Source organism: Macaca mulatta, chromosome 2, assembly GCF_049350105.2.
Source record: "Macaca mulatta isolate MMU2019108-1 chromosome 2, T2T-MMU8v2.0, whole genome shotgun sequence".
Classification (NCBI taxonomy): domain Eukaryota; kingdom Metazoa; phylum Chordata; class Mammalia; order Primates; family Cercopithecidae; genus Macaca; species Macaca mulatta.
Genome location: NC_133407.1, coordinates 197,727,926 through 197,742,609, shown reverse-complemented (window position 1 = coordinate 197,742,609; position 14,684 = coordinate 197,727,926). Strand labels below are relative to the sequence as shown.

The 14,684-nt window shown below is 35.4% G+C and overlaps 1 protein-coding gene across 4 annotated transcripts in view; it reads right to left on the bottom strand.

Moving 5' to 3' along the window:
- GBE1 (1,4-alpha-glucan branching enzyme 1) overlaps nt 1–14,684 on the bottom strand; it is a 263,149-nt gene that overhangs the window by 198,296 nt on the left and 50,169 nt on the right. For all 4 annotated transcript variants that reach the window (NM_001266287.1, XM_077991016.1, XM_077991015.1 and 1 more), the window contains 1 exon segment: nt 13,766–13,935. In NM_001266287.1, the coding sequence (NP_001253216.1) occupies nt 13,766–13,935 (170 nt within the window).

Sequence of the window (14,684 nt, the reverse complement as noted above, 5' to 3'; positions counted from 1 at the left end):
AAATGATTACATAAAGGGGAAGTTTGCAATTTGGCCAACTAATGTGCACCATATACAGTCTCATTTATGTTTGCTTTTCAACCTCAGTAACTTCATGCTTCATATGCTTTCACTTCAGAAGAACAATGTCCATTGAGCAGTATTATGAATAAAAACCCACCCCATCTGGTGAAAACATTAAAACACCAGGAAATATAGCTATGTGTGCTAACGAGGTGTTAGGAGTTGAGAATGCAGAGCCCCCTTTTGCTCTCAGTTTTTAGTTTGGTTTGCTAAGTTAGGTAACGTTCTCCATCAGGAAAAAAGTGAACCATATTTTGATCCAATATACTGTTATAAAATGCTTTCAGAAACTTTCTTTATATGTTCATTGTAATAATTCAATTAAAATGTGCCTTTTTTGGGCTAAACTTCATAAAGAATTCCTATTAAAGGCAAGTACTGAATACAAGTTCAATACAAACTAACTATAAATTTAATTTAAGATTTTAAACCTATTTCTAACTTAAAGAAAGGTTAAAGCAATCTACTTTTAATTAAATATATCTATGGCAACTTAATTTTAAATCTTAAGGTTTTGCAACCCAATTTTTCACGATAAGAATATTACTAAAACTCATCTGCATTGAATGACAATCTTCCATTCCTCTCGGCTCTGACTCTATTATCTCTCTCATGGGAATGAATGCTTTGCTATGACTGATGATGAATAAGATATATAGGACAAATGATGCACTTTTTCATTTAAAAGACTAAAAAGGAAATTCACTTTAGTCTCCTTTCTGCCTAGTTTCATTAAAATCTAAATGCAGCTATTCTAAGAGGTTTTTTTCTAGCTCAGATCAGCTTGACAAAAAAGGTCTCATGTATCATTTAAATCAATTACAGATTCTCTGGAAATATACCTCAAACTTTCAGTTCAACAGTTTTGGTTTAAAAATAAACACATAAAATATTACCCAAAAAAAAAAATGCAATCAAACACAATCCTCAAAAAACAGTGTCCTAAAGGAGTACATGGTTTATAATTATTATTAAATTATATTCCAAGATTTATTTTTTGACTTTAGAAAGTACTTAGGAAAGTATCCATTTATAATTACTTCCTAACATATCTTTATAAAATTGTATCTATTTTTATATTAAAAAATCATATAATGGCCACAACTACTTATAATAACATCAAAATTTCAATTTAATGGTATTAATACATGAGCTCAGGCAATGACTGCTGGTTAGGAAGAAACCACCCATTTCCTCTGCTAGGTGAGAAGGTTATTGTCCCTCTTGTGCATTGCTTGAATTTCCAAGACTGACTTAGCACAGTATTTGGCACACAGAAGAGACTCAATAAATACTGTTACTTAAGAGAAGGAAAGCAGGGGTAGATGATAAAGAAGCTATTGAATTTAAATTCTGGATCTTTCATATAGTCTTCTAATACCAAGAACCCTAACAGATTTTTGAAACACACAAACACACATATACAACCACCTATATATCATATATATATATAAACTATATGTATACTGAATTAGATGTGAATATCAACACTATTTGGAGGAAAATACAATTTTAACAGAGTAAGCACTTTATTTTAAGATTATATTCTGTAACAACAGGAAAAAAGGAACAGAATAAAACTTTGATATTACTTGTCTAGAGTTTAGGTGTACTGGTAATCATGTATAAATTGTTTTAGATATTTCAGAAGTCTGTGATAATTGCTACAAAGTTAATTTCTTACTTCATGTGAATTAAGAAATAAAGTACCATCTTCTTTTCCCTAAGAACCCAGAGCCTTTTTGTAAGCCTGAAACTCTTTTTAACACTAGTTACCAGGCTTGCTGAGGATTAAGATGATCAAAGCGATATCTAAGAAAAAGGAAGGATGGAAGGAAATGAGGGAAGGGGGGAGAAAAGGAGTGGGAGGTACAGAAGGAAGAAAAAGAGAGGAGGAAAAGGAGGAGGAAGGGAGGGAGAAAGGGAGAAGGTGGGAGAGAGGAACAAATGAACCAAAAATGTTTTCTTCCTCTTTGAAGAGAAAGATACATAACAGGATGTACAAATGTAGCTATTTAAAGAAAGCAGGGGTCACTTGGAAGCAAATAAAATCAGAAATGGCTCTGGTGATTTATGTTCTTTTGACACAGCTGCTTCAAGAGGCACAGCCTTACTCTAGATTGCAAGAGTGAGCAAAGGAGGAGGGGAGAATCCTCCAGCTCCCCCGCTCCGTCTACTCTCCAGTCTTCCACTAGTGCTACCCACTAAACCAACTCAAGAGAAGCAGAAGCCATGGGAGTGCGGCTTGGAAATGTGGAGAGGACGGCAGAGAAGGATGAGTGAAAGGATCACAGGGTAAATGAGGAAATGACCAACACGGCAAAACAGATGAATTTGGAAAGAGCATCAATAACCAAGACAACCCAAGAGAATCAAAAGTATATTGTTACCCAGTGTAATGCCCATGTGACATAGCTGAATTTCTACCCTGCCCTAACTCTGCTTATCCTTAAAAAACAGGATGCCTACGATACAGTTTCCTTTGTAGCCAGACTAGCTGACACTGGTTAGGACCAAGACAGCCAATGGAAGGACGTCAGAAAGACTTCAGGCTTCCTTATAACCTCATTTCCATGCTAAATGGCACTCCCATCAGTGCCATGACAGTTCACAATCGCCACGACAATGACTGGAAGAGGCCATAAAAGGACAAAAAAGGCAGCACTCCAGTTCTGAAATGGTCACCGTCCACTTCCAGAAAAATCGTGAATATTCCTTTTGCTTTTAATGTCGAATCCCCTCATTAGAAAAACACTACATTTTAACCCCCTCATCCTTCACTAGTCGAGAAGTTGATGTGTGAGCCAAGCTCCCTCTTCTCAATTCCACAGCCACTGAATAAAGCCTGTACTACTTGACACCCACTTTAAGTTTGCATATTGGCTTGGCAGCGCCAAACATGGAAAGACTCCATTTTTGGAGGGGACTGGCCTTGTCAGTAACCACATATCCACACAAAAATGTGTGCACACATTTGCATAACAGTATAATTCACAACAAACAATAGAAACAACCCAAATGACCATCTCCTGAGGAATTAATAAACAAAATGTGGACTACCCATACAGTGAAATTTTATTTGGCCATAAAAAGTACTGTTACATGCTACAAAATAGATGAACTTTAAAAATATTATGCTAAATGAAAGAGGCCAGACACAAAACCCACATGTATGATTTCATTTATATGATATGTCCAGAATAGGCAAAGCCATAGAGACAGAAACTAGATTAGTGGTTGACAGGGGCTGGTAGGAAGAAGAGGGGAACTGGAACTAACTACTAACGGGTATGAGGTTTCTTTTGGGCTGATGGAAGTGTTCTGAAACTAGACAGTAATAATGGTTGCAAACATAAAAAGTATAGTAAAAACCACTGAAGTGTGTACTTTAAAGGAGTGAATGTTAGGTTATATGAATATCCTTTAACTTTTAAAATATTAAAATGAAAAAGGAAGAAACAAAATAAATACAAAAAGCGAGAGTATTAACAGGCCTGCAAGATTTGGGTTAAAACTCACTTATGTGTCCATGGTTGTTAAAAGGCAATGGCATCCATATTGAAGGTCATTCATTCTTGCTGAAAAAAAATGTGGTATTATTTTCACCTTCCTAATCGCTAAATAACACATTTGAAGCAATTCTGCCACTGATTTACAAGCGAGTAAGATGGCTAAGTCATTTTTTCAGGAGTCCATAATGGGGGGGGGGTCTCTGGCAGTCATAATTAAAATGAATACCTTCATAGTTTTACATGATGAACTGGCAAGCTATAATACAAAGAAGCAAAAGTTTCATTTTTTCCCCCCAAGATCTATTCAAGCTTAAAAGTACTTCTAGTTTTTTTCTTAAAAGAAAATAGTTCAACAGGGGTTGAAAATATAAAGAATACAAGACAGTAATAGGGAAAAGAGGAAAATAATTTGAAATGAAGAGAGAGCTACAGATTCAAAGCTTGACAATAAACCAGACCAAGCGTCAAGACTAGTCAGTGAATTCCAATTCACCTGCATGAAACAACTGCCTGGATGAGCAAAACAAACAATGCTGTACACCTGTGACAGATTTACCACATTTCTGTAAACCTCTTCACAATGCAAAATGATACTCAGATAAGCTACCCGTGGCATAAGAAAGAAATTATCAACAAATTAAATGGAAACTGCCTTAAACGTCTATCATAAGTGACAGCTTCTTAGAATAATGCAATCTGAACTTAAAATGAATAGTTTTGTTGTGATCAAGATACAAAAAATGTTGATATAAGTTGTAATCAGTCACACTTGGGGCTAGATGTGACTGTTATAAAATAGAACATCACTTCTCTAAGAAAACATCTAACTTGATAAGAGAATATGAATAATGCACTTTCTTTGTCTAAGTAAATGGTGAGTTTCACAAAGCCAACTTGATAGATAAAATGATGAAAAGTTAAAGACAACTGCTAAAGAACAACCATAAACAAGGTAGTTTTACAGACATTAACTACAAGTGAAATACCAAAACTGAAACCTAACAAAAAGCCCTGTATTATCTACAGAGCAGAAATTTCGAACAGAATATTTTTAAAAAGCAATATGAGGCTAGAAAATTTATATTTATGTTACACGGTTCAAAATCTACTTTCTAGCATTAAGGTCCATACCAGGAAAAACTCTCAAACCACGTTTTTCCTGTACTCTGACACCACAACAATCGTCAACACAGAAGACGACTTCTGCGACCAAAGGTGTGGGAATTTCTCCCCACCATCAAGCAGCAGACACCAACTGGGTATCCTCCAATTCAATCCTGACACAATCTACCAGGAGACAGTGTCAGATCCCACATGCTGGGGGCTCAGTCCCCAGGGCTGCCCCTCACACCAATAAACACCAGTCACAAGCCTGGGCCTCTGGTACTTCAAGTTGGGATTCCCATGGTCCCCTCTTTGGGTTCAATTAGTTTGCTGGAGTGGCTCACAGAACTCAGGAAGGCACTTACTTATGTTTACCAGTTTTGTATAAAGGACATTGCAAGGATACAGACAAAGACATGCATAGGGTAAGGTATGGGAGAAAGGGCAGATAACATCTTTTTTTTTGAGACAGAGTCTCGCTCTGTCGCCCAGGCTGGAGTGAGCGGCGCCATCTTGGCTCCCTGCAAGCTCCGCCTCCTGGGTTCATGACATTCTCCTGCCTCAGCTTCCCAAGTAGCTGGGACTACAGGCACCCGCCACAATACCCAGCTAATTTTTTGTATTTAGTAGAGACGGGGTTTCACCGTGTTAGCCAGGATGGTCTCCATCTCCTGACCTCGTGATCCGCCCGTCTAGGCCTCCCAAAGTGCTGGGATTACAGGCGTGAGCCACCGCGCCCAGCCCAGGGCAGACAACTGCTATGCCCTCTCCGGGCAAGCCACCCCCAGGTGTTCAGCTCTCAGGAAGCTCTTAGAATCCAGTTCTCTTGGGTTTTTATGGAAGAATGCCCCCCCAGGGTATGAAGCAGGACCCTCTCAGGGTAGAGTCTTAGCAAACACAATCAGAAAGGTGGGGAAAGATTAGAGTCCTGCCTTGGAGTGGGTAGAAGGAAGGCAGAAGAAAGATTCTGTTTCCTGAGGCCTACCCTTAAAGGCTAACACACCCAGCATTTTAACGAAAGACTGTAACAAGAGATATGGGTGTTATGAGCCAGGAACCATGGATAAAAACCTAATATATATAATTATATATTATATTTTAGGTATGATATCTTAGGTATGATATCTATTAGGTATATTACTATTATATATTATATATATAAAATTTTATATCTAATATATATTAGGTATATAGAGATATAGATATAGATATGTATATATATCTTACAACACCACAAGATCTCTAACAGCAATCTCCTAAAATCCCAGAAGGTAAAGATGCTTTCAGTAAAAATAATCCCATTAGGCATTATAACAAAGCTCCATGATCCAGCACAATTGGGCCCAGAAGTTGGTATCTATGTTGAAAATATTAGTTAAAAGAGGGAATAATAAAGTACATACATACACAAAACAGTAAACATGTTATTTTAACTTAAAACATAAATATAAATATATATTCACCCATCTTGTCACATAAAACTAAAGTCTGGGTCCTCTGATAAGGATTTTGTAACATACTTTCTTGTATGAACATACATCTCCAATGCAACATTTATAATTCCCAACTCCCTCTGGACAAAAATGAACGAAAACAAAAAGACTCATGTAAAATAATCTACATGTAAAATTCAATTAGGTTTGTATCTTTTTTTTAAGTTCACTTAAGCATACTTAATTCAAAATACTTTTTACAACTTATCCTTACTGAGATTTTCCCAACATGCAGTAACTTTCGTTCCTGTTACATTCATAGATCATCACTTTATGTAAAATTGTTATAGAATTATAATGTGAAAAAATAGCATTGATGGGATTGGGGGGAAAACTGATACACAGTATAACTGGTAGAAGCAGAACTGTATGGGAGAAAGTAGTAGTAGACTATAGTCTACTACCTGTGCTCAGTATTCTCTGGGAATCAGTCAGCAGCACTTACAATGAAATCTGTTAAGCAGAAGTAAGTTCACTACGTCTAGTAAACAGAGATTGGTTAAGTAAACCTCTGTTGTACATATACTCCATTGAAAGTGAACAACCCATTAGGTAAAACAGATTAAGGTGGTGAGAGCAACAACATCAGGCTGGAAAGCCAAAGGAAGTACTGAAAAACCTTCTACAAAACAGTATTTGCTGAATACTTACTTTAGGTTCACATATGTCAATGAGGTCACTTCTCAGCATAGGTACTGGTTTGGTTAACAAACCTAAAGCCTTCTTTTTGCACCTTGTAGTTTGCTACCACTGTGCCAAAAGAAACATTATCTAGAATTCCAAGACTGCCTCCAAAAACTTTCTTTCTAGGAAAAATTTCCAATAAACCTAATTGAAGGGAAGCCACACAACAAAAATGCATTCACAGAGAACCCATGGGGAGTTGAAAATGTCTATCGAATAAAAGTCTCCTTGAAGATCATCTGAGTTCACAAGTCAAGAAATCTTCTCAACAATCCGTCTGGATCACTACCCTGCCAAAACAACTCTCTTCCCACAAAGACTGTAAGATATTTAGAATATCAAAAAATCTGGGAAGCTGACACTGTATATTACAAAGATGGGTCATACATTATTATTCCCAATTTTTCATGAGCCTTATATTGGTCAGGGTTCTCTTAGAGGGACAGAACTAATAGGATAGGTATATAAAGGGGAGTTTATTAAGTATTAACTTACGCAATGACAAGGTCCCACAACAGGCCGTCTGCAAGCTGAGGAGAAAGGAGAGCTAGTCCAAGTCCCAAAATTGAAGAACTTGGAGTCTGATGTTCAAAGGCTGGAAGCATCCCGCAGGGTAGAAAGATGTGTAGGCTAGGAGGCTAGGTTCATCTCTTTTTCGCATTTTTCTGCCTGCTTTATATTCACTGGAAGCCGATTATATTATGCCCACTAGATTAAGGGTGGATCTGCCTTCCCCAGTCCACTGACTCAAATGTTCATCTCTTTTGGCAACACCCACACAGACACACCCAGGATTAAAACTTTGTATCCCTCAATCCAATCAAGTTGACAGTATTAACCATCACAAGCCTCCCCATAAAAGATGATTTGGCTTCCATGCCTCATTGACATAAGGCTTGGCCATGTTATTTGGCTAATGAAATGTAAGTACAAATCACATATGTTACTTCTAGGCTGATGTTTTCAGAGCCATCCCAGAGTTTCTTCATTGCTCTTTCTCTCTCTCTGATGTTATCCGTGTATCCCCATATTGGGATTACTCCATTAACCTGTATTGTGCAGTGAATTTGAGAGTTGTCGGAGAGCCACAGCTGACAACTACAGCCAACATGAACAAGCAAGAGGCCTTTGTTGTTGTAAGCCATCAAAACATCGGAGTTGTTTGTAAAATGTCATGCCACAGTGAAAGCTGACTAACAGAGACACAAAAGATTAGATGAAGAAAGAAAATCCAAAAGAAGCTGGTATCAGAATTACACCCCTGAACCAGAAATGGCTTTAAACCAATAAATAATGATCACTAATTTTCATAGCAGGGTTTCTCAGACCATGATTATGTACCAATTAACTTTCTTAAAACACTTTAATTTTACCATATACTAATAATTATGTAAATAAAATTAATTATTCAAAAACTGAAAGAAAAAAGTCTTAAAACTCAAGCCCAAATTTTTGTATTATAATTATTAGATTCTACAGAAATAAAATGACCCTGCCAAATTTGCTATCAACATTCCTAAATGCTTATTCCCAGTTTCTGATAATATCACTGAAAACAGATTACAGTTCGTAGAACCCGCTGGTCCGCAGAGCACATGTTGAGTAGCACGGTTTCAGTGCAAGAAGGATTAAGAAATATAAAGGCTTTTATGACACTGAAAACTTATATAACTGAAAAAAAAATTACAGACAAAATTGGCCCAAAAAAACAGGTAAAAACTTCTTGCTATCTTTCCCGCTCTGCAAAAATATCAGTGGTTCCTTTTTCTGTAGGCATAAAAATCAGGGTTTATTTCTTTTTTCCTTTCTTTCAGTCTATCAGTGATAGACATTTAGGTTATTTGAAAGGTGCCTAGCTCCCAGACTTAGTAATTTTAAATGAAATGCTTTCCGTTATAGCAAACAGGAACCCAATTATTTTATATTGACATATGTAGTTTACTGCCTTTCTCTCTTATTATCATCTAGATACTGGAAAGCAGCTAGTTATTTTCAATTATTTAGCAACCTGCAATAAACATGATTTAGAACCAAAACTCCAAGTATATTTTAAAGCACATTTAATTTTCTAAAGAATGGGTCTTTGCTGTATTGCAGATGATTCAAAGTTTTAGAAATTCATCTCAGCCCTTTAAAGAAGTTTCTAGTTTAACCAGAAATACTTTTTCAGTGGTAAGAGTTCAATCCTGATGAATGTCAATATATGTACACCATCCTTCTAGGTTGCTGCGGCAGCTGTTAGTTAAAAAAAATAGTTGTTTAAAAATGACTGGAAGAAAAAGAAATGATTGTTGTATTTTCTCTCAAATAAAGAAAAATATATGTACTATATTTAAAGTGAAGCTGTTTTCCAAGTAGTGTTTTAAAATGTGGATGGCAAATCTGCCTGAGTTTTGGCAAAACACACTATTTTATTTTTGCAAGGCTCAACTGCCTTTTGAAATTAATAGTAATTTTCTGAAACAAATAAAAAGACCTTTGCAAATAAGAGGTTTTTTTTTTTTTTTAAATCTTGCCAATTAACATTTCTGTAGCACTGATTAAGGTACAAAATTTCTCACATTCACAATCTAGTTAGGAGCAAACTAGTTAGGCAGTTAAAACAAATATCATCACATTAAACCCCAATGAGCCAGAGGAAGAACCATTGTTTAGAGAACTCAGCTGTGTTTTTGAACTCTAAATCCCATGATGTTTTATTTTACACACCAATTCATGAAGATTTATTTAGTTTTTTATTTGTATTTATTTATTTTCTGGTAAAGGGTCTATCTCTGTTGCCCAAGATGGTCTCAAACACCTGAGTGATCCTCCCACCTCAGCATCCCAAAGTGCTAGGATTACAGATTACACGTGTTAGCCACTAAGGCCAGCCGGCAATTTATTTCTTAAATAGCATTTGTCTTTGATTATTCTAAGTACCGGTAACTAAAATAGTCTCAGGTCAGTAGGCACAAAAAAAAAAAAAAAGGAAAAAAATCTTTCTTTTTGCTCAACCATTATTAGGAAAAAATGGATTTTATGTTAAGGGAAAAATGAAATACAGAATCCCTGAAGTGTGTGTGTGTGTGTGTGTGTGTGTGTGTGTGTGTATGTGTGTGTGTGTGTGTGTGTGTGTGTATGTGTATGTGTGTGTGTATGTATGTGTGTGTGTGTATGTGTGTGTGTGTGTGTGTATGTGTGTGTGTGTATGTGTGTGTGTGTATGTGTGTGTGTATGTGTGTGTATGTGTATGTGTGTGTGTGTGTATGTGTGTGTGTATGTGTGTGTGTGTATATGTGTGTGTGTGTGTGTATGTGTGTGTGTATGTGTGTGTGTATGTGTGTGTGTGTATATGTGTGTGTGTGTATGTGTATGTGTGTGTGTATGTGTGTGTGTGTGTATATGTGTGTATGTGTGTGTGTGTGTGTATGTGTGTGTGTGTATGTGTATGTGTGTGTGTATGTGTGTGTGTGTATATGTGTGTATGTGTGTGTGTGTGTATGTGTGTGTATATGTGTGTGTGTGTGTGTATGTGTGTATATGTGTGTGTGTATGTGTGTGTGTGTGTATATGTGTGTGTGTGTATGTGTGTGTGTGTGTGTGTGTGTGTGTGTGTGTGTGTGTAAGGCATGGTTAGTTCAGTTGTCTAAGAGTATATTTTCGCGTAGGTTGTCATCACAATAAAAATTCTGTGTTCACTAAAGTCATACTGACCCATGTGTATATCTTTTTTTTACAAAGAAACCTTCTAAATGCATCATTGGCTCAGAATTCAGACTCCACTCTCAATTTTCAAATTGTTTGTTTGTTTGTTGATTTGTTTGTTTTTGAAAGTCAAAGCCCATTAGTGAAAAAAGGTTGAGATCCCAATTCCCAAAGAGACTTTGAGATCCTACAACTTTGGGCATAAAGAGACATCTTTTCATCTACAAAAGAAAATAAATTAGACATTTAAGTTTTCCCAGCATACTGCCTGTCCTTAACTATTTTCCATCACAATTTCATTTACTGTAGTCTTTTCTTATCTCTTCAATAAAAATAAAGGCCCACTGATTACATCTGCTGCTTGTCATGCCATTAGTTACTAAATATTTGTTGACTGAGAATCATTAAATGAACGTTATCACAAGGATATGGAGAAATTTTAAATGACGCAATACATCTTTATACAGAGTGGAATTTTAAAAATCAATGTAAATTGGGAAAAAAAGTTAACAGAGGACATTTTTGCAATAAAAATATGGGCCAGGTAATTTTAGTTTTCTATTTACACAATATTTTTTAAATTACTGGACTTTTAACATTTAAGCATTAAGTCCAAGAACATACAATTTTTAAATGCAATTCTACAAACACATACAGCACAACTTTCAATAATGAGCAATAGTCATTATGACAGTTCACAAATCTAGTTTTCATATAGTCTCTTTTCTATATTTTTATATTTATAGAAACTGTTAATCGGGTTTCATCATAAATGTGGGGGTAGGGAGACCAAATGCAACTATCAGATATTAATGGTAGTTCTTATAGTAGTTGGGTATCTTTACATAAAAATTTAACTTAAACATTCTCAATATCCTCAACCTCTACGTGGAATTTTAAAGAAGAAAACTAGTAAAATAGAATGCCTTGATTATAGGCAGATTTCTAAGTGGTCTAGTAACAAAAAGTCAAGGCAGTGACGGGGAAGTACCTGTGTTTATGTAAAAGAAAAAATTATTAATAACAAACATTATTTAAGTGAGTAGTCTCTTATCCTCAAAATACGTTGAATAATTACCACCACATCAAGCTAATCTGAATTATTAGATCTCATGGTCTTTCACATAAGTGTCCATGAAATTTTCCAACAACTTCCCAGATACTTCTAATTTTTGGGACTACACCATGAATTATTTTCAGTCCTTAGACCTGTACTTTACAGTAAAGAAGCCAGTAGCTACCAGAGGTGATAGAGCACTTGAAATGAGGCTAGTGCAACTTAGAAACTGAATTTTATATTTTATTTCATCTTAATTAATTTATTAAATTTAAATTTTCAAAGTGTTATTCAAGTCAGTTACTGGAAACCTCTTAATTTTGTTTGGAAAAAAACTGGGTATATGAACATACTTTTAAACTGAAAATTTTATTAAACTTTAAATTAAGTGCAGTCCGCCCTCAGGTTGCACATCTACTGATTCAACCAATCTTAGATTGAAACTATTTGAAAAAGAAAAATGGATGGTTGCATCTGCACTGAACACTGAAACAGCCTTTTTTTCTTGTTATTATTCCATAAACAATATAGTATAACAAGTATTTATACAACATTTACATTGTATTAGGTACTGTAAATAATCTAGACATAATTGAAAGTATAAGAGAACATGCATCTAGGTTATATGCAAATACCACATCATTTTATACAAGAGATTTAAGCATCCTTGGATTTTGGTATCCACGAGAAGTTGTAGAACAAGTCCCCTAATGTTACTGAAAGATTACTGTATTTGCAATGAAAACTTACTATCTGAATTAAGACTTGCTGTACCCAGATTTCAAAGATGTGGTATAATAAAAGAATAAAAATCTCATCAATAAAATTTACATTGATTAAATATTAAAAAGATAATATTTTTATATCCTAGGTAAATATAATTTATTATTATTAACTTTTATTATACTGTTCTCCTTTCACTTTTTTAATATTGTTACTAAAATTTCTGAATCACATAAGTTGCTTGCATTTTATTTCTGTAGGACAGTGCTGTCTTAGACAACGCATATTAATGTAAAACCCAAAGTTTTGTTAAGTCAAGTTCCTTTAAGAATAATTTACATTGCATCAAAATTTGTTCTATATACATGTACAGTTCTATAAATTTTGATTAATTCATACAGTCAGGTAACTAGCACCACAATCATGATATGAAACATTTTCACTATCCCCAAAAGTTCCCTCATGTCCCTTTGTAATCAACCTTTACCCACCACCCCAATCCCTGACAACAATGATCTGTTTTCTGTCCCTACAGTTTTGCTGTTTCTAAAATGCCATAGAAGTTTAATAATACAGCATATAGACTTTTGAACCCAGTGAAATCAAATTTTAAATATTATACCATTCTATGGTATTAAAGGATTATGATCATTTTGATATTCCTTTTCCTTGTATCAAGAACCTTTACCAAGGCCTGTTTTTTTCCAGTTATTCCACTTTCAAAACTGAACTTTCTTCCTTGTCATCATTCTAGTAATGTATTTACCCTTCAAGAATAAAACCTAGTAGATTGTATTACAGTTATTTACATTACAGTCCTTCCTCCCACCAGACTCTAAGCTAGAAACCTGACTTTGCTTTCCATAGCATTAACTCTGTCTAGTGCAGTTAACAGTGCAAATGACGAGGCTGAGAAGAGATTTCCCATTGTGTTCTAAAACAAGGTAAAGGAAAAAAAGAAATGAGTGATGGAGGTTACTCACCAGATTAGCTATCTCCGAAATTTTATTGAAGTCTCCGAAAAGAGTATAAGGCTATACAGAGGATCCAAGAACTATGATTCCAGCCAGCCAGGTGTGAATGCTAGTGGAGCTTTAACTATGCCAGTATTTTTACCTGGATTGCTACTTGTTTTGTCATAGCTTGCTAACAAAGTTGAGTAAATTTGGAGTTGTCTTCCTAATAGCATTTTTCTCATAAACCTTGTTATTTCTAGTACATGATTTTACAGAACAGAAAGTCAAGAATACACGTATCATATTATAACAGAAACAGCTGCACCACACAAAGAGCTTAATAAATTAGAAGGTTCTATCTGAAAAGTCTGATATTTATTTGCAATCATTAATGTCCGTATGGTTAAATATATGAAATATAAGAAATATATGTATTAAATAGTTAATAAGATATCACTATTTAGTTCAATGCTTTCAAGTACTTACTAAAATCTCCAGTAAGAAAAACTCCTTCTGCTCCCGGGGCCCATTCTTTGCAGTATAAACCACCATCAGCACATCTGTGGACGCCAAATGATTCATAGCCTCTGGAAAACTTATCAATACCACCTTCGTTTTCTCCAATGTTGTTCAAAATTTGGCTAAACTGTTTATACCTTTGAAGAAGTGTGAAAGAAAATAAGTTAGAAAATTAAATAGTCTTCTAGAAAAGCTACTGTAATTAACTGCTTTAGTCTTACTTAGGGAAAAAAAGGACATTATTAAAGAGGAATAATATAAATAATTTCATTTATTAGTAGAGGTTACCTGGTAGGATAAAATCACTCTTATTTAAAATAAACTGAGCTAATCTAACTAGCATTTTTGGTAACTTCAAGCACTGGTATGAGAGACGAAACATGATGGTTATACTATTTCATGAATTTTTTTAAAAACTAGCATTATAGCAACTTCCATGTCAAGACAGTGTAATGAAACAGAATCTCTACATCTCTCTCCTCTGATTCCTAAGGAAATGAAATAACACAGTCAAAATTCAGCAAGAAAAATAAAATTAGCCTACTGCAGGGTTTGGCAAACTTTTCCTGTTAAGGGGCAGACAGCAAATATTTTAGGCGTTGTCAGCCATATGGTCTCTGTCACAGCTACTCAAGGATGCCTCTGAAGCATGAAAGGGGCCACGGACAAAAAGTTAATGAGTGGGTGTGGCTGTGTTCCAGTAACACTTTATTTACAAAACCGGGTGGTGGGCCAGATTTGGCCTGCAGCCTTTTCCTTCCCTAAAGCAACTGAGCATGGCAAGAACATACATCATATCAAAGTACAAAAGCCAGTGGCCACAAGAAGAAATCACAGATTCCTAAGCAGGACCAAGAACAGCGCATGCCTGCTCCTGATCCTTTCC